The sequence below is a fragment of the Thamnophis sirtalis genome, unplaced genomic scaffold (genome assembly GCF_051295495.1).
Source record: "Thamnophis sirtalis isolate CommonGarterSnake01/CBP01778 unplaced genomic scaffold, rThaSir2_p1.2 scaffold_4, whole genome shotgun sequence".
Classification (NCBI taxonomy): Eukaryota; Metazoa; Chordata; class Lepidosauria; order Squamata; family Natricidae; genus Thamnophis; species Thamnophis sirtalis.
This window is the reverse complement of record NW_028261384.1, coordinates 104147319-104170464: the sequence shown is the minus strand read 5'-3', so window position 1 is coordinate 104170464 and position 23146 is coordinate 104147319. Positions and strand designations below refer to the sequence as shown.

Genomic DNA, 23146 nt, shown 5'->3' with positions numbered 1-23146 from the left:
AATCATAATGAACACATTATTAAAGATACATGACTTTTTCATCCTTAGAATGGATATGCTGTCATCCGACCACCAGGTCACCATGCAGAAGAGTCTACTGCCATGTAAGTATATAATATAAAATGAGGGGGAAATATCTACATTTAACTACTGCAAAATTTTAAAATATTACATTTTCTGAAGTGAATTCTTTTGGGAAAGTGGAATAAGTAAAGATGGATTTTCAAAAAACATATTTACGTGCCTTCTCAAATGAAATTCCATCTCTTTTTTTCTTGAGTAATACTGCATATTTGATCTGAATGAAAAACATTTACTTACTTTACTTAAGACATCCATACCCCCAAATATGTTTGGAAATGGACGTATAAAAGGTGATAAGATTATTCTTTTTCACAGCATTCTGTGGTGTCTGTTACTATAAGTAGCATTTTTTTAAAGGCCAAATAAGAATAGAGGCTGCATGGCACCAAAGCGAAGTATCATTGTTTCTTTCATTTAGTGGCAGGAGCATTCCAGGATTTTAGGCAAGGCTTTATCCTAGTATTATTTGGAGAGGTGAGATACAGAATCTAGTACCTGCTAGAATCATTTAGGCATGCTCTACCAATGAACATATCCTTCATGAAATCTGGCTATCTGCTGTAATGGAGAATGTTGGGTTTAGGGAGGTCCTATTCTGGTAAAGTATATGCTTATCTAGCCTGGTCCAATAATGCCCTTTTTCCTTTTCATTTTGTTTAGGGGCTTTTGCTTCTTCAACTCTGTTGCCATTGCTGCTAAGCTTCTACAACAAAAGCTTGCCATCAGTAAAATCCTCATTGTGGATTGGGTAAGGTGTTTTCCCCCACCCTTTTCTACTCCAGTGGTCACTTACTCTCTTAGAAAGAAGCAAAGACCTTTAACCGAACTGCCATGCCAAAAAAGATAACTGCCATCCCCTCAGTAAAAATTTCCTCCACATTTGAAAAGAAGAAATAGATCCAGAATGCTTGCTTGTTTTTCAAAGTCCACTGTCTGATATTCAAAATCTTGATCTCTTGAGTATGAAATTCTCAAGAGTCACAGAAAATGAAATAAAATATTAGAACAGAGAGCATTTCACTCAGTTTGTCATCAGCAGCACCATCTTTAACAGAACAGTAAGATTTGTCTTTGGGCTCTTTGTCCTACCTCATGGATTTCTTCTGAAGCTTTTCCTACATCAATCTTTAACGTTCTCCTTGGACATTATCTCTACCCTAACTTGGGCCTTGTCTAGGTAAGGTAGCATATCAGCAACTCTTTCAGATGCTCAGGTTCATCATACTGTTATTTTAAGAGCTGAGATGTCATAGAACCTAATACGTAGCACACTTCTTCGGGAACATGTGAGAATATTAATCTCCCATGAAATTTTGGCATTCATGTCTGAACTTTGGCAAATTATGTGAAAACACCAACATCTTATAAGATTTGATGGTTTTATGAGCTTACAAAGGTGCATTCATGATTCTTCTACTTAAGTTCTACTTCGTGTTGATAGGATATCCATCATGGCAATGGGACCCAGCAGGCATTCTACAGTGACCCCAGTGTTTTGTACATTTCCCTCCATCGTTATGATAATGGAAATTTCTTCCCAGGGAGTGGAGCTCCTGAAGAGGTATGTGTATTCCTTTATTTTTTGTATCTGATTTGTAGAGCAAGAGATGCTAAAGGTGGAACCAGCTTGGAATTTGTAGGTTAAAAAACTAAAATATTTTAATCCCAAAAATTTTCAGGAATATGAAACAAAACTCCACCTTGAATTGGGTTCTGATATTTAAAGATTATGTATCAAAAACCCTGCTACATTTAAGAAAACTACATACAAATTTAGGAAAGTTTATGTACAAAAATATGTGAATTTGAATAAGTTGTGAGTAAACTGCAAACTTTTTTAAAATATTCTTATATTTATTATTTGTGTAAATAACTCAGAGTGTGAACATACCAAATACTACTTTCTCCTAATTTTTCCACACCAACAATCCTTGTGAGGTCAGTTAGGCTGAGAGAATGCAACCAGCCCACATCATCTAACCAACCTCCATACCCAAGGCAGGACTCAGTTTCCTGGTTTCTAGCTTAATGCCTTATCCACTAGACAGTTTTTAAAAATAGTTTATCTAAAATATGCCATAACTGTTCGATAATTAAATGCTTGTAAAGTTTACCCAAGCCAAATTTATACCCATCTGCCCACCCTTTGCCATCCTTGGAGATTAATCAGCAATTCTCCTATTCATTGTTACTCACTTGAATCTGGTAACACATGGCTCCACTCAGTGAGATTTATGCTTACATATCTTCCCCCCCCCCCCCCCCACATCTTGGCAGTTCTCAGCATGGTAAACCCTATGGCTGAGGGCTTTTGTTAACCACCATGCTTTTTTTCTTCCAGGTTGGTGGTGGGATGGGTGTAGGTTACAATGTAAACATTGCCTGGACTGGTGGAGTGGATCCCCCTATTGGCGATGTGGAATATCTAACAGCCTTCAGGTAGGTTTGCTATTCACAGTACATAAGAATGTGTAAAGCTTGGTGGCCCAACAAAAAATGTTTTGGTAAGCCCAGAACATTCTGTTTTTCTCCTGGAATGTGCCAGCAAAGTAACGTTTACATGACAACAGTAGTGTTATAATACTGTCAAATGTATTTCTTCCTCTTTTGCTTTGTGGCAAAATTCTAGAAGGCAAAAATTTCTTAGGTGCTTAACAACTGGGATAGTCCAAGACTTTTCCTAATGAGATCAAAATAAGATGGCTGTCCTTCTCACTTCAACTCTGACAATGGGATAGTTTTTTTTCATTATGTTGCTACATTAGAACAACTAAGACACGCTGCTCCAGTTTTCTCCGTCTATGTTCTGTTGCCACTTTTTAGCATTTGTTGCTTGAGGTGACTACCTCTGCCTATTGCTATTGCAGGTCTCATAAAGACTTTTGTGGAACATTGGTTTATTCATGTTATGCTCATGTTATGCTATAAAATTCAGGGACACAAGATTTGCTTGTTGGTTTTGCTTTAGCAGACTAAAACAGTTCCCACTTTAACAATTGTTAAGTACTGTTAGGCGAAACCTTCTAATAGCCCAGGATTGCTATTCATCTCTGATTTCTAGCATTCCAAGGCCAAAAGCCAGGCTGATAATGCACTGTGTAAGTTAAAATTATGAATGATGCCAAGTTGAGGAAGGCTTGCCTACAAATATATGGCCAGTTTAATTAAGTGCATTGGAGAAAGTTACAAAGACTCAGATAGGAAAGCTGAAATAGCTGGAATTTCCCTAATCTGTACATTACAATTAATCCAGAGTTAATGCTGTCCTGCCTCCCATTCCTAAGAGACATCTGAGAGCTGTTTTGTGTCCTCCAGGACTGTGGTGATGCCTATAGCCCAGGAGTTTTCTCCAGATATGGTCCTTGTTTCTGCTGGCTTCGATGCTGTTGAGGGACACTTATCCCCGTTGGGTGGATATTCTGTCACAGCCAAATGTGAGTGTGAGGAACGGGGTGGGGGGCAAGGTCCCTTTATAAATTTAGTTTATAAATAGATAAACCTATTCACAGACTAGTTGGGAAAGGTATGAATAGATTTCCCAGTTAAGTTCCTCTATGGAGCTAAAGTAAGATTCCAGTGTCTCCATAGGTTTCCTAATCTTAGCAAAAGACATTTGTCAGGTTAGAATTTCAAAACCAGTATGAATATAGAAGGATGTCTTATTGACAATAATTCAGCTATTTACCTCTTATAAGTCATAGCTTTTCTCACATGCCTTTCTCAGCCTTATTAATTGCAGTGCCAAGAAAAGCTTGTATGCTGTGTTACTGAGCTATAATAATAATAATTTTTTATTATCGGTGCATAACATATGTAAATGAGATTGGTTTTTTAAAATAATAATAATAATAATAAATTCTTTAGTCTCTCCATGTGTTTAAATGATGCTACGATAGTAAGAGCTTCAGCTCTTTTTATCATGATTTTTCCATGGAGATCATTTTTCTCCACTTCCTTGATCTTTTGAAGTGTGTATCTCATACAAGCATTATTAAAAACCCAGGGCACAGACGGTCCTGGGTAGTGGTTTAAAGACTCTTTAAGCCTTCTTTCAGGTTCCAAGTAGCTTGATAAATGTCTTCATAAATATTGAAGATACTGTTTTTCATCACAATAGACATCCATGACTTTCTTCAATTTCTAGCCAAGAGCAATGTAAAAACTAACACAGAAATCACTAATTCGTATTTCCTTCTTGATCATGTAGGTTTTGGGCATCTGACCAAACAACTGATGGATCTAGCAGATGGGCGTGTTGTCCTAGCTTTAGAAGGTGGTCATGATCTGACTGCCATCTGTGATGCCTCTGAAGCCTGTGTCTCTGCCTTGCTTGGCATTGAGGTGAGTACAAGTAACAGAGGAGGGTGCTGGAAAAGTTTCAGTCAGGTTTGGAATGGAAACATCGAAAGATATTTGTGCATCTGTACTCCACTTTATTATTTTTACAAATAACTCAAAGTGGTTAGCATATCCAGTGCATCTTTCTATTTAAAGCAGAGGTAGCTTAATATTCTAAGAAATAGTAATTTAAAAGTATTAAAGTCAAGACAAAAATTAATTGTTCAAGCATTGCAAAAGGCATCATCTTTACAAATATTCTGAACACAGTGGGTATAGGTCCCACGTGCTAGTAAGCAAATCTCTAATAAGATCTTAAAAAGGATTATCCTTTAGGAAAGAACATGTCTTTAAGAAGAAGGCATTCACTTAATTGATTCATGACATTTAATGGTGTCTGCACAAGGATCCTGAAATTGACAAAATATCTATTTTTGTATTTAGAAAATGGATCAATGTAAGAAGTCCTCTAATAATCAGGGTTGGAGAAAAAAGCAAATGAGTCATGAAAATGGATAGAAGGGAAAATACAGATCTCTTTTAGATATACGTGCAGAGTTTATGAGATATAAACATAAAAATATCACTTTTCTAGAAGTGTATGGGGAGAAATAGAGACATTAAAGCAAAATAAATAATTTGTTTTCTTATAATATCTAATATCCTCTAATAGTTCCAATTTTTTCATTTATAAAAAGATTTCTTAAGGCACTTTTTGATTCTGTATCCAGGACCAAATCCAGAAACCTCATGAAGCAGTTATAGGCTATTTCACTTAATTCAGATGCAACATGCAAGGGTTCTCTCAAAACCAGTTACAATTCAAAAGGGGATAAAAGAGGGATACATTTCAGTACCCCTGCTTATCAGCTTCTATAACAATGGCATATTCAAATGATCCAAATTTCCATCCTTCTAAACTGTGGGAACATTTCCCTGCAGACAGCCAGTTGTGGTTATTCCCAAAACACCAATAGACTCAAAAGAGCTCTGAGAATTTTCATCCATATTTTGCGGTAATGAAAATCTGAAAATAATCTGTCAGAAAACCAAGATGATGGGAAGATGATGGAACATTAACAGCCACAAAATAGAACAAGTGACTAGCTTTAAGTATTTAGGAGTAATCATGCATGCCACTGGCTTGAGGAGAGCCCACTGCAAATGTGATACTGCTACTGGACAAAAGGTATGCCAATGCCATCCTTAAATTGTTGCGATCCAAGGGAATATTATTCAGATTATCTGGATTCCTTTCAGGCCTGGTTACAGCACAGAAACTGCTTTGGTCGTGCTGATCGATGATCTCTGGCGAGCCAGGGATAGGGGTCATTCCTCTATCTTAGTGCTCCTTGACCTCTCAGCGGCCTTCGATACCATCGACAATGGTATCTTTCTGCGACGGTTGTGGGAGGTGGGAGTGGGAGGCACCGTTCTTCGGTGGTTCTCCTCCCACCTCTCAGACAGGTCGCAGTCGGTGTTGGTCGGAGGGCAGAGGTCGACCCCTAGGCCCCTAAATTATGGGGTGCTGCAGGGTTTGGTCCTGTCCCCCCTCCTATTTAACATCTACATGAAGCCGCTGGGTGAGATCATACGCTGCCATGGGATTAAATACCATCAATATGTGGACGATACACAATTGTATCTGTCCGCCCTGTGCCAACTCAGTGAAGCGGTAGAAGTGATGTGCCAGTGCCTGGAGGCTGTCAGGGTTTGGATGGGAACGAACAAGCTTGCATTCAATCCCGACAAGACTGAGTGGCTATTGATGCTCCCTCCCAAGGATGGTCCAGCAATTCCATCTCTTAGCCTGGGGGGTGAAATTACACGCCCCTCAGGGAGGGATCGCAATTTGGGAATCCTACTGGATCCGCAGCTGACATTAGAACATCACTTGTCGGCTGCGACCAGGGGGCATTTGCCCAGGTTCGCCTGGTGCACCAATTGCGACCCTATCTGGACCGGGAGGCCCTTCGGATGTCACTCACGCCCTCATCACCTCAAGACTGGATTACTGTAATGCGCTCTACATGGAGCTGCCCTTAAAGAGTGTTCGAAGACTCCAGTTAGTCCAGAATGCAGCCACGCGAGCGATTGTGGGTGCACCTAGGTACACTCACGTTACACCTATCTTCCACAAGTTGCAGTGGCTTCCCATTGGTCTCCGGACACGCTTCAAGGTACTAGTCATTACTTTTAAAGCCCTACATGGCATCGGACCTGGCTACCTGAGAGACCGCCTCCTGCCAATTACCTCCCAGAGACCTATTAGATCGCACAGACTAGGCCTCCTCCGGATTCCATCTGCCAGTCAATGTCAGCTGGCGACTCCCCGGGGGAGGGCCTTCTCTGTAGCTGCTCCAGCCCTCTGGAACGATCTCCCCGTTACACCTATCTTCCACAAGCTGCAGTGGCTTCCCATTGGCCTCCGGACACGCTTCAAGGTACTAGTCATTACTTTTAAAGCCCTACATGGCATCGGACCTGGCTACCTGAGAGACCGCCTCCTGCCAATTACCTCCCAGAGACCTATTAGATCGCACAGAGTAGGCCTCCTCCGGATTCCATCTGCCAGTCAATGTCAGCTGGCGACTCCCCGGGGGAGGGCCTTCTCTGTAGCTGCTCCGGCCCTCTGGAACTATCTCCCCGTTACACCTATCTTCCACAAGCTGCAGTGGCTTCCCATTGGCCTCCGGACACGCTTCAAGGTACTAGTCATTACTTTTAAAGCCCTACATGGCATCGGACCTGGCTACCTGAGATACCGCCTCCTGCCAATTACCTCCCAGAGACCTATTAGATCGCACAGACTAGGCCTCCTCCGGATTCCATCTGCCAGTCAATGTCAGCTGGCGACTCCCCGGGGGAGGGCCTTCTCTGTAGCTGCTCCGGCCCTCTGGAACGATCTCCCCGTTACACCTATCTTCCACAAGCTGCAGTGGCTTCCCATTGGCCTCCGGACACGCTTCAAGGTACTAGTCATTACTTTTAAAGCCCTACATGGCATCGGACCTGGCTACCTGAGAGACCGCCTCCTGCCAATTACCTCCCAGAGACCTATTAGATCGCACAGACTAGGCCTCCTCCGGATTCCATCTGCCAGTCAATGTCAGCTGGCGACTCCCCGGGGGAGGGCCTTCTCTGTAGCTGCTCCGGCCCTCTGGAACGATCTCCCCGTTACACCTATCTTCCACAAGCTGCAGTGGCTTCCCATTGGCCTCCGGACACGCTTCAAGGTACTAGTCATTACTTTTAAAGCCCTACATGGCATCGGACCTGGCTACCTGAGAGACCGCCTCCTGCCAATTACCTCCCAGAGACCTATTAGATCGCACAGACTAGGCCTCCTCCGGATTCCATCTGCCAGTCAATGTCAGCTGGCGACTCCCCGGGGGAGGGCCTTCTCTGTAGCTGCTCCGGCCCTCTGGAACGATCTCCCCGTTACACCTATCTTCCACAAGCTGCAGTGGCTTCCCATTGGCCTCCGGACACGCTTCAAGGTACTAGTCATTACTTTTAAAGCCCTACATGGCATCGGACCTGGCTACCTGAGAGACCGCGTCCTGCCAATTACCTCCCAGAGACCTATTAGATCGCACAGACTAGGCCTCCTCCGGATTCCATCTGCCAGTCAATGTCAGCTGGCGACTCCCCGGGGGAGGGCCTTCTCTGTAGCTGCTCCGGCCCTCTGGAACGATCTCCCCGTTACACCTATCTTCCACAAGCTGCAGTGGCTTCCCATTGGCCTCCGGACACGCTTCAAGGTACTAGTCATTACTTTTAAAGCCCTACATGGCATCGGACCTGGCTACCTGAGAGACCGCCTCCTGCCAATTACCTCCCAGAGACCTATTAGATCGCACAGACTAGGCCTCCTCCGGATTCCATCTGCCAGTCAATGTCAGCTGGCGACTCCCCGGGGGAGGGCCTTCTCTGTAGCTGCTCCGGCCCTCTGGAACGATCTCCCCGTTACACCTATCTTCCACAAGCTGCAGTGGCTTCCCATTGGCCTCCGGACACGCTTCAAGGTACTAGTCATTACTTTTAAAGCCCTACATGGCATCGGACCTGGCTACCTGAGAGACCGCGTCCTGCCAATTACCTCCCAGAGACCTATTAGATCGCACAGACTAGGCCTCCTCCGGATTCCATCTGCCAGTCAATGTCAGCTGGCGACTCCCCGGGGGAGGGCCTTCTCTGTAGCTGCTCCGGCCCTCTGGAACGATCTCCCCGTTACACCTATCTTCCACAAGCTGCAGTGGCTTCCCATTGGCCTCCGGACACGCTTCAAGGTACTAGTCATTACTTTTAAAGCCCTACATGGCATCGGACCTGGCTACCTGAGAGACCGCCTCCTGCCAATTACCTCCCAGAGACCTATTAGATCGCACAGACTAGGCCTCCTCCGGATTCCATCTGCCAGTCAATGTCAGCTGGCGACTCCCCGGGGGAGGGCCTTCTCTGTAGCTGCTCCGGCCCTCTGGAACGATCTCCCCGTTACACCTATCTTCCACAAGCTGCAGTGGCTTCCCATTGGCCTCCGGACACGCTTCAAGGTACTAGTCATTACTTTTAAAGCCCTACATGGCATCGGACCTGGCTACCTGAGAGACCGCCTCCTGCCAATTACCTCCCAGAGACCTATTAGATCGCACAGACTAGGCCTCCTCCGGATTCCATCTGCCAGTAAGTGTCAGCTGGCGACTCCCCGGGGGAGGGCCTTCTCTGTAGCTGCTCCGGCCCTCTGGAACGATCTCCCCATTACACCTATCTTCCACAAGCTGCAGTGGCTTCTCATTGGCCTCCGGACACACTTCAAGGTACTAGTCATTACTTTTAAAGCCCTACATGGCATCGGACCTGGCTACCTGTGAGACCGCCTCCTGGCAAATTACCTCCCAGAGACCTATTAGATCGCACAGACTAGGCCTCCTCCGGATTCCATCTGCCAGTCAATGTCAGCTGGCGACTCCCCGGGGGAGAGCCTTCTCTGTAGCTGCTCCGGCCCTCTGGAACGATCTCCCCGTTACACCTATCTTCCACAAGCTGCAGTGGCTTCCCATTGGCCTCCGGACACGCTTCAAGGTACTAGTCATTACTTTTAAAGCCCTACATGGCATCGGACCTGGCTACCTGAGAGACCGCCTCCTGTCAATTACCTCCCAGAGACCTATTAGATCGCACAGACTAGGCCTCCTCCGGATTCCATCTGCCAGTCAATGTCAGCTGGTGACTCCCCGGGGGAGGGCCTTCTCTGTAGCTGCTCCGGCCCTCTGGAACAATCTCCCCATTACACCTATCTTCCACAAGCTGCAGTGGCTTCCCATTGGCCTCTGGACACACTTCAAGGTACTAGTCATTACTTTTAAAGCCCTACATGGCATCGGACCTGGCTACCTGAGAGACCACCTCCTGCCAATTACCTCCCAGAGACCTATTAGATCGCACAGACTAGGCCTCCTCCGGATTCCATCTGCTAGTCAATGTCAGCTGGCGACTCCCCGGGGGAGGGCCTTCTCTGTAGCTGCTCCGGCCCTCTAGAACGGAGCAGCTACACCTATCTTCCACAAGCTGCAGTGGTTTCCCATTGGTCTCCGGACACGCTTCAAGGTACTAGTCATTACTTTTAAAGCACTACATGGCATCGGACACGGTATGTTTAAACAAATAAACAAATGTCAATCACACCTAAATAGAAACAAAATTCATAAATTCACAATATTAAATGGATGGAATGGTATATGAAGGCTTTGTGGGAAATTGACACCATTTCCCCAATTATTTTCACATGCACTTTTTTTTCTTGAGCTCCCATTTATTTAAACTATTTATTTTTTCTTATGATTTCTATCCAGATTAGAAATCAAAAAAACTAAACTCGAGTTTCCTTTGTTTCAGTTGGAACAGTTGGATCAAGCTCTGTTGCAACAAAAACCCAATTCAAATGCCATAGCTACATTGGAGAATGTCATTGAAATCCAGAGTAAGTTTTTGGGGCATGCTCTTGGCTTCATGTTCTGTTTTATTATGGAAAAAGGAGATTTGTTAAAAAAAAAGCTTGCACTGGAGATGTATTCTTCATTCAGGTTAGGGTTATAGCTGTGTAATATAAAACAGCACGTATTCATCTTTGTAACTTTAGGGAACATGGATTTCAATTCCCAGATTTCCCCAGTCAGCATATTGGTATGAAGAACAGGGGTTGGCAACATGCTTGTAAGTGGCAGGTTGCCCTTTATATTCAACTTGGCATCTGCAATATTCTCAACTAATCTAAAATTAATGTAGCAAAAGAATTGTTAGCGATATAAAATAAAAACCTTAAACATTTCAACATATGTGGGGTTGGGGGCCGGGATGCTACTGTCTAATTCAGAGCCATAACGTTTAGGGTTTAAACATGGCTTATTAACCTCCCAGTTCAATTCCCTAGAAACAACAGCTACAGTAGCCCAAACAAATGGCCTTCCAGCATCTGCTTAAAATACAAGAGACGTCCACTATATTTTGAAGCAGTAATTTAGATGTTTCTCTGAATTTTAGCACAAATGATCTTGTTTGCAACCATCCTATTGTCCTAGTCCTGCTTTGTGGCTCATCAGATTTGTTTTGCTACTTTCTCAGCAGTCTTAAGATGCTAGAAGAGAACATGCCTGATATTTCTCATCTCTAAGCTACACTTAACTGGCTAGTTCTAACTTTATAGTTCTACTCAAGATTTGTTAGGGATAATAGCCATTTATTTAATTAATCTCCTTAATCATGACCCTAGCAAGTTGTTGATTATAGGCATGATTATAGAAAGAAGTGTGCCAATAAAGATCCCAGAGGTGTTTATTTCATTGATAGTGTGATGGGTTTGGAAATGGTAGACAGGTAGACAAGGCAGGAATTCAACCAAGTACTAGAATTTCTAAACTAATGCTTGGCAATTGTATCACAGGCAAACATTGGAATTCATTGAAAAGTTCTGCAACAATGGTTGGCTGTTCGTTGCTGGAGGCCCAAAAGGGAGAAGCAGAAGAAGCAGAGACTGTCAGTGCAATGGCATCACTGTCAGTGGACACAGAGCAGGGAAAAGCAGACTGTGATGTCAGGTAGGTTCATTTTGGGAGATGGCAAGGGTCTGTTTGTGAGGGGTTTTTTTTTTTTAGGTCTAATCTGCCTGATCAGGTTGCCCCAGCAGCACCATGTGTACCGTTGTTTCTGGTGGGCAGGAATCACTTAGACACCCCCAGATCCAGTAGGAAGAGGTGCACTGCCTGTCTTTTCTTGATTTGCATCAACCAATGTTGCTCAGATTGAGAAACATTGTCTTAGTCTTTATGTTGATGTGTCAGTCCTTTAATTTGTCAGAAATTACAGCGAGTACACCAATGGTCAAAGCCCATTTGGAAAGTTCTAGGTTGGGTGTAACTGTCATTAGACCTCATTTCCACCCAGAACAAAGTCTTTGAATTGAACTAATGATTCAAAATAGTAGTAGCTCCTACTACTATCAGAAGAGCCTTTGAAAATTATTTCATCAACAGCACAACCAACAGCTGTCTTAACTTCCATAACAGTGAGAGACTATTAATCATTATATTTTGCCTTCTTTCCTTTCTTCTTCCTGCAGATCGGTAGAAGAGCCAATGGAGGCTGAACCAGTGTTGTGAAGTGCCAAGACTTCAATTTCTGTAGCTGTCACTCTGTGGGTTTAATTGGTCATTTGTGAGTTCGTTAAAACAACAACAAAATTATTATTTTTTATCTATTAAAAAGAAAAAAAGGAAAAAAAAAGAGTTGCACTGGACAAAATGAGCCTCTGTGTGTGTGCGTGATCGCGTCAGTCTCCAAGCATTTGTTCTCACCAGCATCACCATTTTGTCCTGACTCTTTGGAGATTTGTGAAGGAACTTGGTGAGGGGGCTTTCACGTGGACATCTCCATTATTCCTTTTTCAGATATCATTCCCTCCCCACTCCTCCCTTCATTGGACACTAAACCTGTTTTCTGTCTCTTTGTCTCTTATACCTACAGTTAGTAAGAGGTGTCAAAGAAGTATAAACTTTTCCTCAAAATCATTTTTTCCAATGTTCAGGTGGATCCTAATTCAGAATTAATCAAAATCTTGAATCTGGATGCCCATTTTGAGCAAGGAATTGTTGGATTTAATGATCTTTATTGGTCATCTTCAACTCTTGTAATTCAGTTTCATCTCCTCTTTCCTCTTCCATATTCATATATATAATTTTCCCTCCTTCATTTGTTTGGAATGAAAGAGAAATGGATTGCAGTCTGAACAAAGGGACCCACAGCTGCCTCTTGCATTTTAGAGTCTAGAACAGGAGAATTTTCCTATGCAGCACAGAGCCCCAGAGGTTCTACTGTCCTAGGCAGGCCATCCATATTACCGGTTTGCATTGAACGAGACTTGCCCACTTCACCTCTTCCTAAATCTGATCCTGAAACAGCATTCCTTTCTTCTGGGTTATTTGCAAATGAGTTGGGGTTGAAAATCCTCCCATCCTCCCCCCCCCCCCCCAAGCCCTGAATTTTCAAAATGCCTTTTCCCCTGATTTTGCAATTTTTAATGTTTTCATTCTCTTTCCTACCCCCAAAATAGATTCATGGATATTTGGATTTAATGCTACCTTTGTTGCCTAGTCATCTCAGCTCTAAGCTGTTTCTCAATTTGTATAGTTCTGGTTTAAGCTCTAGAAAAAGCTCCCACGGTGGGGAGAAAGGGGAAAAAGTGTGCCTTTAAGTCATTTTTGTTAATGCCTTAATTTCTCTGTAAGTTCATTTTTTCACCATCCCTCCTCAGTCCTATCCCTTTTTGATTTGCCATCTAATTAACAATTATCCTACATAAAGACAGAAAGGAATCACATATATATCCCCAGCCTCAATGCATGTTTTGGCCCTGATCCTGCACCAGGCGTGTTCAAAGAAACCATGAATATCTCACCAGCCTGTGGATCATTGTGGATGAGCATTAATTCACTTCCAACACAGCGCAGTTCTGTGTGACTGCATCATCACTCAGCTGTGCTTTGATTTGCACATCTGAATTATGTGTCCTGTTTATGCCTGCAGTTCTCAATCTGTCAAGCGATATATGCGATATATGCGTGCAAGCCTATTTACAAGGATGGACCTCCTTAGTTGGATCACTCTGTGTGTCATAAAATCCTTTTTGTAACAAAAGTTTTGCATATGGTGGACTGTTTCATGACCAATGCTTTGACATTCTCTTTTTTCGCTATTTTTCTTCCTCCTCCACTCTGTCATTGTTTGAAAGACTCCTTGTCATTTATTGTAAATAATTTGATTTCTTGTATCACTTGTACAAACTCTGTTTTGATGAAAGTTTGTCCATTCATAAAGAAAAAAACAAAGAAAAAGAAAAAGGAGAGAATTCTTTGCTGTTACTTCACCAGCCAAAAAGGGGGGGGGGGAAATAGAAACAGAGCAATTTTAGCTTTTAAAAGAAATGGATATAAAGAAAAAAAGGTATATAATTTTATTACAGATGTATTATTTAATAGTATTTTTTTAACGCGTACCAACTCTCCTTTCCTTTGGAAAGCTGATAGCAGGGATAATGAAACAAAGGAAAAGATGGGGCTTGATACTGTTTTCACTAACCAGGGCTGTGGGATTTCTAAGCTGTGTCTGGGAGGGGGAGGCACTCGGGAGGGGGTAATTGTGTAGAATGTAAGGCTGTGACATTTTTAGCTGCACGTATGGAAACCTTGCCAGGGTCTATTTTAAGGATTCCTGCATTTGTTCAGGTTTAGTCCTCCCAAACGTTCCATTATGTGCATGTGTGAGTGATACTTCTTTCCAGATTTTCCTATAATTATTCTTATAGTCATGATGAGTAGAATGTCGTGTCTTGACAGTGCTATGTTCTGTTTTCTTTCCTGTTTTTCCTCCTGTGGCAATGAAGACCACTGTTTCAAGAGCATCAATTGCCAACCATTAACAGTGCATGCCTGAAGATAGCTTCTTTTCATCACATTAGTCAAAAGCTTTCTGCTTGGAGAGAGATATAAGGAGGGTTGGAGACTTCCCACATCAACTTGGTAATGCACACTTTGTCCCACCAAGATCTACTTGTGGCAGACTGAGCACTGCTAGGTACTGTAATGTACTATTCCCTCATACTATGTTTTGGATATTTAAAATTATCATGATCAAACTGGACCATTCAATACAGAAGGCATCAGTGATCCTTATCATTTAGCTCTTACCATTTCTGAATTTCATTACTTTTTTTTTAAGCCAATATATACAAGTGTATATTTGGAAGTGAGGAATAGTAAGGAAAACCAAGTTTCATGGGAAATGAGAAGCAGTAAATTATATATTTGCTGGGAAAGGTATCTGGGTGATGTAAAACACCAGTACCACCTATAGTGTTAATTACAGAAGCCTTTTGGATATTCTTCAAATGTGTTGGACTTCAGTTTTTATCTTCTGTAGACCAGAGGGGACATCAGGCTCGGAATGGGCTACATGTCATCATTCTCAGATTACACCAAATTTTACACCAAATAGAAAAGCAGCAAAATAAATGTGGTTACTAATGATAGAAACCAGGAGACTTGAGTAGGACGCACCACAACTCTTCCATCCCTCCATATCATCTCTGTAACTCAGTAGCATGCATTATGCAGCCTTCTGCTTACATTAACACAACTAAAGCAAGTGCCTTTGCCATTCACACTGCAACTCAGTTCACACATCGTAGTAAGTTGTACTCCGGTGTATTTGGTTTTGGTTGAATGCAGTGTATGAAGATGACATTGTGGTTTGTAAGATGTGATTCATGGTTATAGCAGAGATAAGCAACTTTTCAAATGCTCAAAAAATAGCTGTCATTTTGCATCTATACTTGTCTTTAAATTATGCTTCGCCAAATATGGAGCACTCATTAGGTGTAACTCAGTAATGAAAAACCGTATTTTTAATCTGGGACTTTCAGATGTATTGAACTTTTAGTTCACCTAATCCTTCAGCCAACATGGCTTGACTATTATCAGAACTGAAATCCAGCATGTTTGGAAGGCACCAGGACTGGGGAAGGCCTTTCTGATAAGGGGGGAATGATTAATAGGTCAGATGATCTGCTGTGGCTCTTGTCCAATTGTCCAAAGCTATTCATCTTCAGTGCCAGTCATTCCATCCCATAATTTCACATCTGATTCCTTGACTTAGAGAGATTGCACTTATATTCTGTGGAGAAGTTTCTTCAAATTCCAAAATGACCTTTTTTTTCTTGGGCAAGGCTGAGACCCTTTGTCTTTTTTGCTGCCTTAAAAAAGGGGCAAATATTTTGTCTATGGATTTCATTATACTAAATTGAATAAAGTAAATCAGCACAATCCTATGCATGTTTACACAGAAGGAAACATTGTTGAATTAGATAGGGCTTATTCACCAGTAACTGTAGACAGGATTGTAACCTAAGTTGTAGTGAAAACAATAGATAACCCAATTGGGCACCGTCCCAAAGAGTATTTTGAATTTTCAAGGTAGCTCATTGGCTTGACACAGATAATGCTCATCGAAGGCATTTCTATGATTCTGTAAGTAAAGATTTCTGACATGAAAAATTTTGGGCTTATAGTTCTAGCTGCCCAGGATAATTTGAGGCAGACATCCTGTGAGTTCTAAGCCTGAAAAAGATCAGAACTGATGGGACTTGAAGCATCAACTCTCCAGAAGATTTCCTTTCTGTATAGAATGAACTTTATTACTCCTTTAAAATGCTGATACTTTTCCTTTGTCCACACAGGAGATGCAGATATTTCGTTTATTTGTACATTCATGTATGCATCTTAACAAGTGTTGCTGCATTTGATTTATGGGCATTAGGCAGTCCTAGAGACTTGCAGTAGGCTGATTGCTGGCTTCTGGCTGTTTGCCCACTCCTACACAAGAGCATAGAAACCGTCAGGCTCCCATTTGTGTGTGCCATAGGGTAACCCATGAATTTGTGTGTGCATTACCAGGGTTGTTGGAAATAGTCTCTCACCCTAGAATACACTGCAGGCTTTTCAATGTCCATTAAATCAATTTCTATAAAAATGCAGCTTACATTCAGTGGGCCAAGCTAATTATCCAGTGGCTTAAGTATAAAAATATATTACTCTCCACTACCATTTTTCCACTTAACAGATTCATAATCATGATAAATGACACAAAAGCTCTTCCACTGCAATGATACAAATCACTCTACCTAAAATAAAAAAGACTACAGGTAAATATATCCATGTATTCATAAAACTTACAATTGGGAAATGGTAGTTCCACTATTAAGCTTTGTTACATCTACATTTGTTCCTACCACCTCTTTGTTTAGGTGAGGTGGGGGACAGAAAAAATCTCCATTAACCATTGTTTTCATATTTTTCATCTTGAAGTTTTTTGAGGGGGGGGTGGATGGGGAGGAGGGAGAAAGAAACCAAGTTCTGGCCAAGAACAGCAACTATTTTTGAAAAGCCATTAGTCCTTAGGACACCAGCATTGAACAACTTTGTGCTACAGCTCCAATTCCACGAAGTATTAAACTGTCGTAGGGATGGTTATCGTTGAGAGGAATTAGGACTTCTTTCGTCTATTTCCTCCCTTCTAACCAGCCCCCCTCCGATGGCAAGATGCCCCACATGTGGACTATATCTGTAGATTTTTTTTTCCCCTTGCTTTCTGTCTCTCTTGCTCTGAATACAATTTTCAGTTGAGTATTTTGTAAGATGTTGCAATGTTTGTCCTTGTGTAAATAAAATCGTTTCTGGCAATCTTCTGTGGTAAAAATCAATGTGTGGAGCTATCTTGCTTTTTTTCCCTCCTCCTTTTTTTGATGTGTGTATCATCTTCAGTTTTCTGACTTAACTGAACCCCAATGGAAAAGAATTCTAACATGTCAGCAGTATCCTGAGCCAGACCAATCTCTCTATTTCTTTGGAGTAGCTTTCTCCATCCGGGTGTCCTCTAAGTATGTTGGACTATATTTCCCATTACTTTTGGATTTGTAGTGCACACAACTGAAGGTCAGAGGTTTGGACTAACCAGTGTTTTTTAAACTTAAGATGTATGGACTTCAATTCCCAGAATTCCCTCAGCCATTCTGATGAGTGGGTCTTTAATATCCCTAAAGCACATGCAAATTCCAAGTATTTAATTCTTGGCATGTAACAATATGTTGGACTATATTTCCCATTACTTTTGGATTTGTAGTGCACACAACTGAAGGTCAGAGGTTTGAACTAACCAGTGTTTTTTAAACTTAAGATGTATGGACTTCAATTCCCAGAATTCCCTCAGCCAGTCTGATGAGTGGTTCTTTAATATCCCTAAAGCGCATGCAAATTCCAAGTATTTAATTCTTGGCATGCAACAATGGGAAATCAATGATGGCATTCTGCCGTCTCACTCCATGTATGATATTGAGGCAAATAAGGTTATAATAGAAGATACCATCTGGATAACCATGAATTGGTATTTCTCATTTATGGCAGTTCTATGGGTATTTCATGGTTATTATGGTGAAGCCCCAACTGCACAAACAAACATGCAGAGCATTGATTGCCCATATAGTGCTTAGACTTTTTCAATGGTGCTGTATTTTTGTTCTCTTGGAGAGAGCTTCATTGGAAGGTGGATCACAGGAGAGTCCACCCCTTCATGGCTTTGGATGAGCACCAACACCTAAGCCTATGTTAGAAGTTATCTATTTGTAAAACGAAGAGTTAGAAAAATCTGCCCCTTTCAGTACTGCTTTCCCACTCACAGCATTGTTTATCAAATGTCTACTGGCATTCTTTGGTCCACTTCACCCTTGGGGTTTTTGTCTTTCTTAGGTCCCCAAGGGGTTGAACCACAGTAGAAAAATGAGGTATTAACTTTTCATAATACCCCACTACCCTCTACTGTGTAGATACCCTGATACTTGGTCTGTAATTTGTTTTCTTTACCAGGTAATAACAACAGTACTTGGTCTTCTGTATTAAGCGCCTTTGACTTTAAACCCTCATCATGGTGTTCCTTCTGTCCTTCCTTGTCTGTTTATAAATGTTTCTGGGCAATGTGTCCTAGAGCTTTTAATTTATTCCTGTGCATTAGTATATATTCTATTAAATTCTATAAGCTTTCCAATTTTTCATCTCAGCCTTAATAATGTCTAAAACTCTTAAAAGTAACTCAAATAAGCTAAACCCCATGGCCTGAGGAATTTCCTACTCTGCTAAGGTTATTGACCAGCTCCTCAGCAATTCTTTTGCTGTCCCATTTTTTAAAGGAATTGCTTCAGGATACCAAATTGCATAATCACAGACATCTAGGATATATTTGTTGTCTATACTGGATTGTGGAAGAGGGCTTGCAATGTCCAGGGCTTTTTTTTTTTAAGGAACTGGGATTAAAGGCACCTTTTCCACTGGAAATTTATTATTTTTGCCTTTTGGTTACAATAATTGACAAACAGGGTAGGATCTACATGTCATAGCTTTACAAACAACTGACTAACAAGATCTAATATTTGAATGTGTCCAATCTCTACCCAGATGTCCAGACCATGGCTTTTAGTGGGTTAGTTTCAATATAGCCACACAACATTCCTGAGGAACTATTTGTGTGATTTGTTTCTTGTATATGGATATAGCCTAATCTGGAACAGCAACCCTGATTGTTGGAATCTGGGTATTGTTTCCCAGCTTCCCTCCTTTTCCACTGGTAACCAACAACCATTTGGTCTCCCTTTTGTACTCCCACTATCTTTTTATTTTAAAAAAGTGATTTTTTAAATCTAGGTCTAACCCCTAGTAAGTAGAACATGTCTTCCAATTACTAACTAGGTTACACAGAAAGTTAGGGTTAGGGCTTGGGCCTAATTTTACACCAATAGGAACATCTTAGTCTGCCCAAACACATTGATAAGAGGTTCTTTTCCCATAGATTCTGTCTTTTTTTAACTAAATGAGAGCATACTAATATCTCTCTACTCCCAGTATCTACTAGGCCTTTAATTAAACTCATTAATTTTTGCTAGAATCATTCTTCATCAGAGGTGCTTACATTTACTGCACACATTTTTCCCTCTAGCTTGACGTTTTGACAAATGTCCACTTTTCTTAGAATTGTAACAACTATGAGTCTCTCTAGCTTCCCAAAGCCTGCCTTTCACTTGAGCAAGAGCTAAAGGCTTTTTTTTACACATTTTTCCTTAACCTTTCCAGCTCTTTATGGTCCCTATTTTCTAGAACAGAAAAAAATTATTTCTATTTTTGTATCTGTATCCTCACAACTTTTTTTGCCAGTTAATCCTCAGCCTCCTGCTGTCGACCCATTTCTAGGTTGTGTTCTTCCACCCCAAATCTTATTTTTCTAGAGAATGCTTGTAAAATTCTCCTAAAATTAAACCTTTTCTTTGCTTCTTTCATCTGGCCTCAACCATTTTCTATTATTTTTCTCCACAATTCACCTCTGCCAATAGGTTTAAGGAGTTGCATCATACCTGGATAAGATTAACTCTTTAGTATTGTAATAATCAGTTCCCTAGCAGGAAGGCTACTATAAGTCCTTAGAGCTTTTCTGTTAAACACAGGGCTAATCTGGTCACACAAGTAGTAGCAACAATTTCAAACATAGTAAAATAAGCCTCTTTTTCTTAAGGTCTTTATAGCTTTGGGATCGCCTCTCTGCTCTGTAAATCCTAAAACTGTAGAGGTGACTGTCCCTTCTGGTGACTGGATTCCTTTGAGTAACTCTTTCAGCCCCATAAAACTCTTCTTGCTTCTCTTTCACTCTTTTCCCATTCAAGTCTCCTTTTCTCTCTGTCTCCCTCCAAAGCTACTATTTTTTTAACTAAAGCTTTTCCTCTTGCTGCTGCTTCAACATTTCTGTAACACTGACCCCTTTCTGGCTGGTCTTTCTTTTTTTGGCTTGAAAGCAGGCACAAGTAGATAGCTGTCTTTACCAAAGTATGTCTAAGGAGAATCTTCCCCTCCTGCCTTTTCCATCTCTGTTTGTTTGGGAGAAGGCTCTAGTGAGCTTCTGGTTTCTTCAGCCAGAATGTTGGCTATTATCAACAACGTTTGAACTCTGCAAGGATCAAACTTCCTTTTGCAGCTAAGGTCTTTATAGCTTTGGGATCGCCTCTCTGCTCTGTAAATCCTAAAACTGTAGAGGTGACTGTCCTTTCTGGTGACTGGATTCCTTTGAGTAACTCTTTCAGCCCCATAAAACTCTTCTTGCTTCTCTTTCACTCTTTTCCCATTCAAGTCTCCTTTTCTCTCTGTCTCCCTCCAAAGCTACTATTTTTTTAACTAAAGCTTTTCCTCTTGCTGCTGCTTCAACATTTCTGTAACACTGACCCCTTTCTGGCTGGTCTTTCTTTTTTTGGCTTGAAAGCAGGCACAAGTAGATAGCTGTCTTTACCAAAGTATGTCTAAGGAGAATCTTCCCCTCCTGCCTTTTCCATCTCTGTTTGTTTGGGAGAAGGCTCTAGTGAGCTTCTGGTTTCTTCAGCCAGAATGTTGGCTATTATCAACAACGTTTGAACTCTGCAAGCATCAAACTTCCTTTTGCAGCTAAGGTTTGTTTTCTTTTCATATTTAGTGAATTCCTTGTATCTGAGCCTATCCCACCTATCCAAATGCCACTTGCGTACCGTAGTTATTCTTACTTGTTTTGGATATCCCGTATTTTTAGGGATATCTCACCTTTATCAAATTCTTTTAACTATACTCAATTTAGTTACTCGGCTGAAGACACAAAAGAGCCCATAACAACTCAGTTCCTAGAGAACAGACATAAGCACTTGCATATTCACCTTCACAGCTATTCATATTATGCCTACTATTATTTCTTGTGAGAACTCCTAGCGAAAAGTAGCTTGTAGCTGCTTCTAGGTTGCTTTACTTCCACCCACAAAGACACACCCTCCTTTTTCCTCCCCACGCCCAACTGTTTCCACAGCCAAACTTTTATAGGCAATTTTGCGTGCTGACGCTGTGGGAGGGCTTAATGGGGAAGCAAGTAGCACAGATGTGAGTAATCTTCAATTAATCTTCAATCTCTCTTTCCCTCCCCCCTCCCTCTCTCACACACACACTCATTCACTCTAAAATATACCTTTATACCTAAAGTTATATAGTGCTGGTTTACCAGGGCCCATTCCAGGTAAAAATATGTTAAGAAAAAAAATACATAATCCTAGAATTATTGTATGCTTTAAGTCATTTAAAGTTCAACACCATGTTAGGCTGCAATTCCATATACAACTACCTAGAAACAAGGGCAGTGGAGCTTACTTCTGAGTAGACATGCATAGGGTTGTATTATTAATAGGAAGAATCCAGGAATCTAAATCTAACGACTTTTTGATATATTGTTAAATTGCAGCCCGTCTTGTGGTTCAAGGCAACTGGGTGGCCTACAGTGGGATAAAATAAATATCCAGACAATTATAAAAATGGATTAAAATTAGTAAAAATTCAAACTAAAAAAAGAACCTACCGATTTGGAGTAGAGGTGGGAGTGCCTTCTTTGATAGTGCACCAACCATCTCCTCCAGCCCATAGCTTTGCCTTCAGGACCCCATGCCAGCCAGCATAGCCTTAAGGCTTTTCCTTAAGGCTAAACAGGAACAGGAAGATCTTATTTTCTATGACAAGATATGGCAGAAAAGGCTTTTCTCTTTTATCCCAGCTGCTGAAATTCCTTAACTCATGGGATTTGCAGTAGGCATCTTCTGCCAGCATGAGTGGGGTAGTCCGATTCCATTGGGGAAAAGACAGTTCTGCAGATATCCAGGAGCCGTGGTAAAAAGGGTAAAGGTAATAACCTTGAGTTGTACACAGAGGCAGAGTAGCAGCCAGCACAGCTCACGAAATGGTGTTGCATGTGCCATCCTTGGAGCCTCCAAAACTACATATGCCACTGCATACCAAATACTTTTCAAGGGTAGCCCCACATAGAACCCATTACAATAATCCAAGTGAGAGATGACTAGGGCAAACCTTTTCAGCACCAAGTGCCCAAACCAGAACGCTTGTGCGTGTGAATGCATGTGTGCCTGCTGAAATATAAATCCAATAAACCAAACCAATACCAGAAACCCGAAGACCAGTTGGCTGGTGCACACATACCTGTTTTTTGGGCTGTTTTCGGGTCAGAAATGGCCTGAAAACAGCCCCCAAAATAGCCTGAAAATGGCCAGAAAAAAAACCCAGAAATGGCCCAGAACCCACCCCCCAAAATCTAGAAGCAGCCCGCCCCCAAAATAGCCTGTTTTCCACCACTCCACCGCCCGTGAACACCAGCTGGCCAGTGCACTGGAAACCAGAAGAGCAGTTGGCGATGGCACCTGTGCCCACAGAGAGGGCTCTGCATGCCACAGGTTCGCCATCATGGGACTAGGGCATGAGTGACAGAGCCCATGGCCTCAGGTTCCAGGAAACACCACATGTTGTATGAAGTCTCTCATTTTGTTCAGAACGGTCTGCAAGCTGCTTCTAGAAGTGTCACATGCAGATTAAGAGTCAATGATTATTGCTGATATTCCTCAATAATCAGTGGCATTTTCTGAGCCAGACTTTTAGATGGTGACTCGTGGTCAGGAACAGGCTTCTCCTACAAATGATTTAAATTATTTCTAGTGGTTTTTACTACATTCAGTAGTAGTAGTAGTAGTGAATTCCATTGATTAGCAATATATTATGATATGACATAG

At 41.7% G+C, this 23146-nt stretch overlaps 1 protein-coding gene across 6 annotated transcripts in view; it reads left to right on the top strand.

The window, feature by feature from the left end:
* The window catches only part of HDAC5 (histone deacetylase 5), a 162465-nt gene extending 145252 nt beyond the window's left edge, over positions 1-17213 (top strand). For all 6 annotated transcript variants that reach the window (XM_087713641.1, XM_087713640.1, XM_087713643.1 and 3 more), the window contains 9 exons: positions 49-104; positions 745-832; positions 1526-1645; positions 2426-2523; positions 3400-3518; positions 4292-4425; positions 10321-10405; positions 11366-11519; positions 12041-17213. In XM_087713641.1, coding sequence (XP_087569767.1) covers positions 49-104; positions 745-832; positions 1526-1645; positions 2426-2523; positions 3400-3518; positions 4292-4425; positions 10321-10405; positions 11366-11519; positions 12041-12080 — 894 coding nt within the window. In that variant the 3' untranslated portion in view covers positions 12081-17213. The remainder of the gene's footprint in view (positions 1-48; positions 105-744; positions 833-1525; positions 1646-2425; positions 2524-3399; positions 3519-4291; positions 4426-10320; positions 10406-11365; positions 11520-12040) is intronic.
* The last annotated feature ends 5933 nt before the right edge of the window (positions 17214-23146 follow it).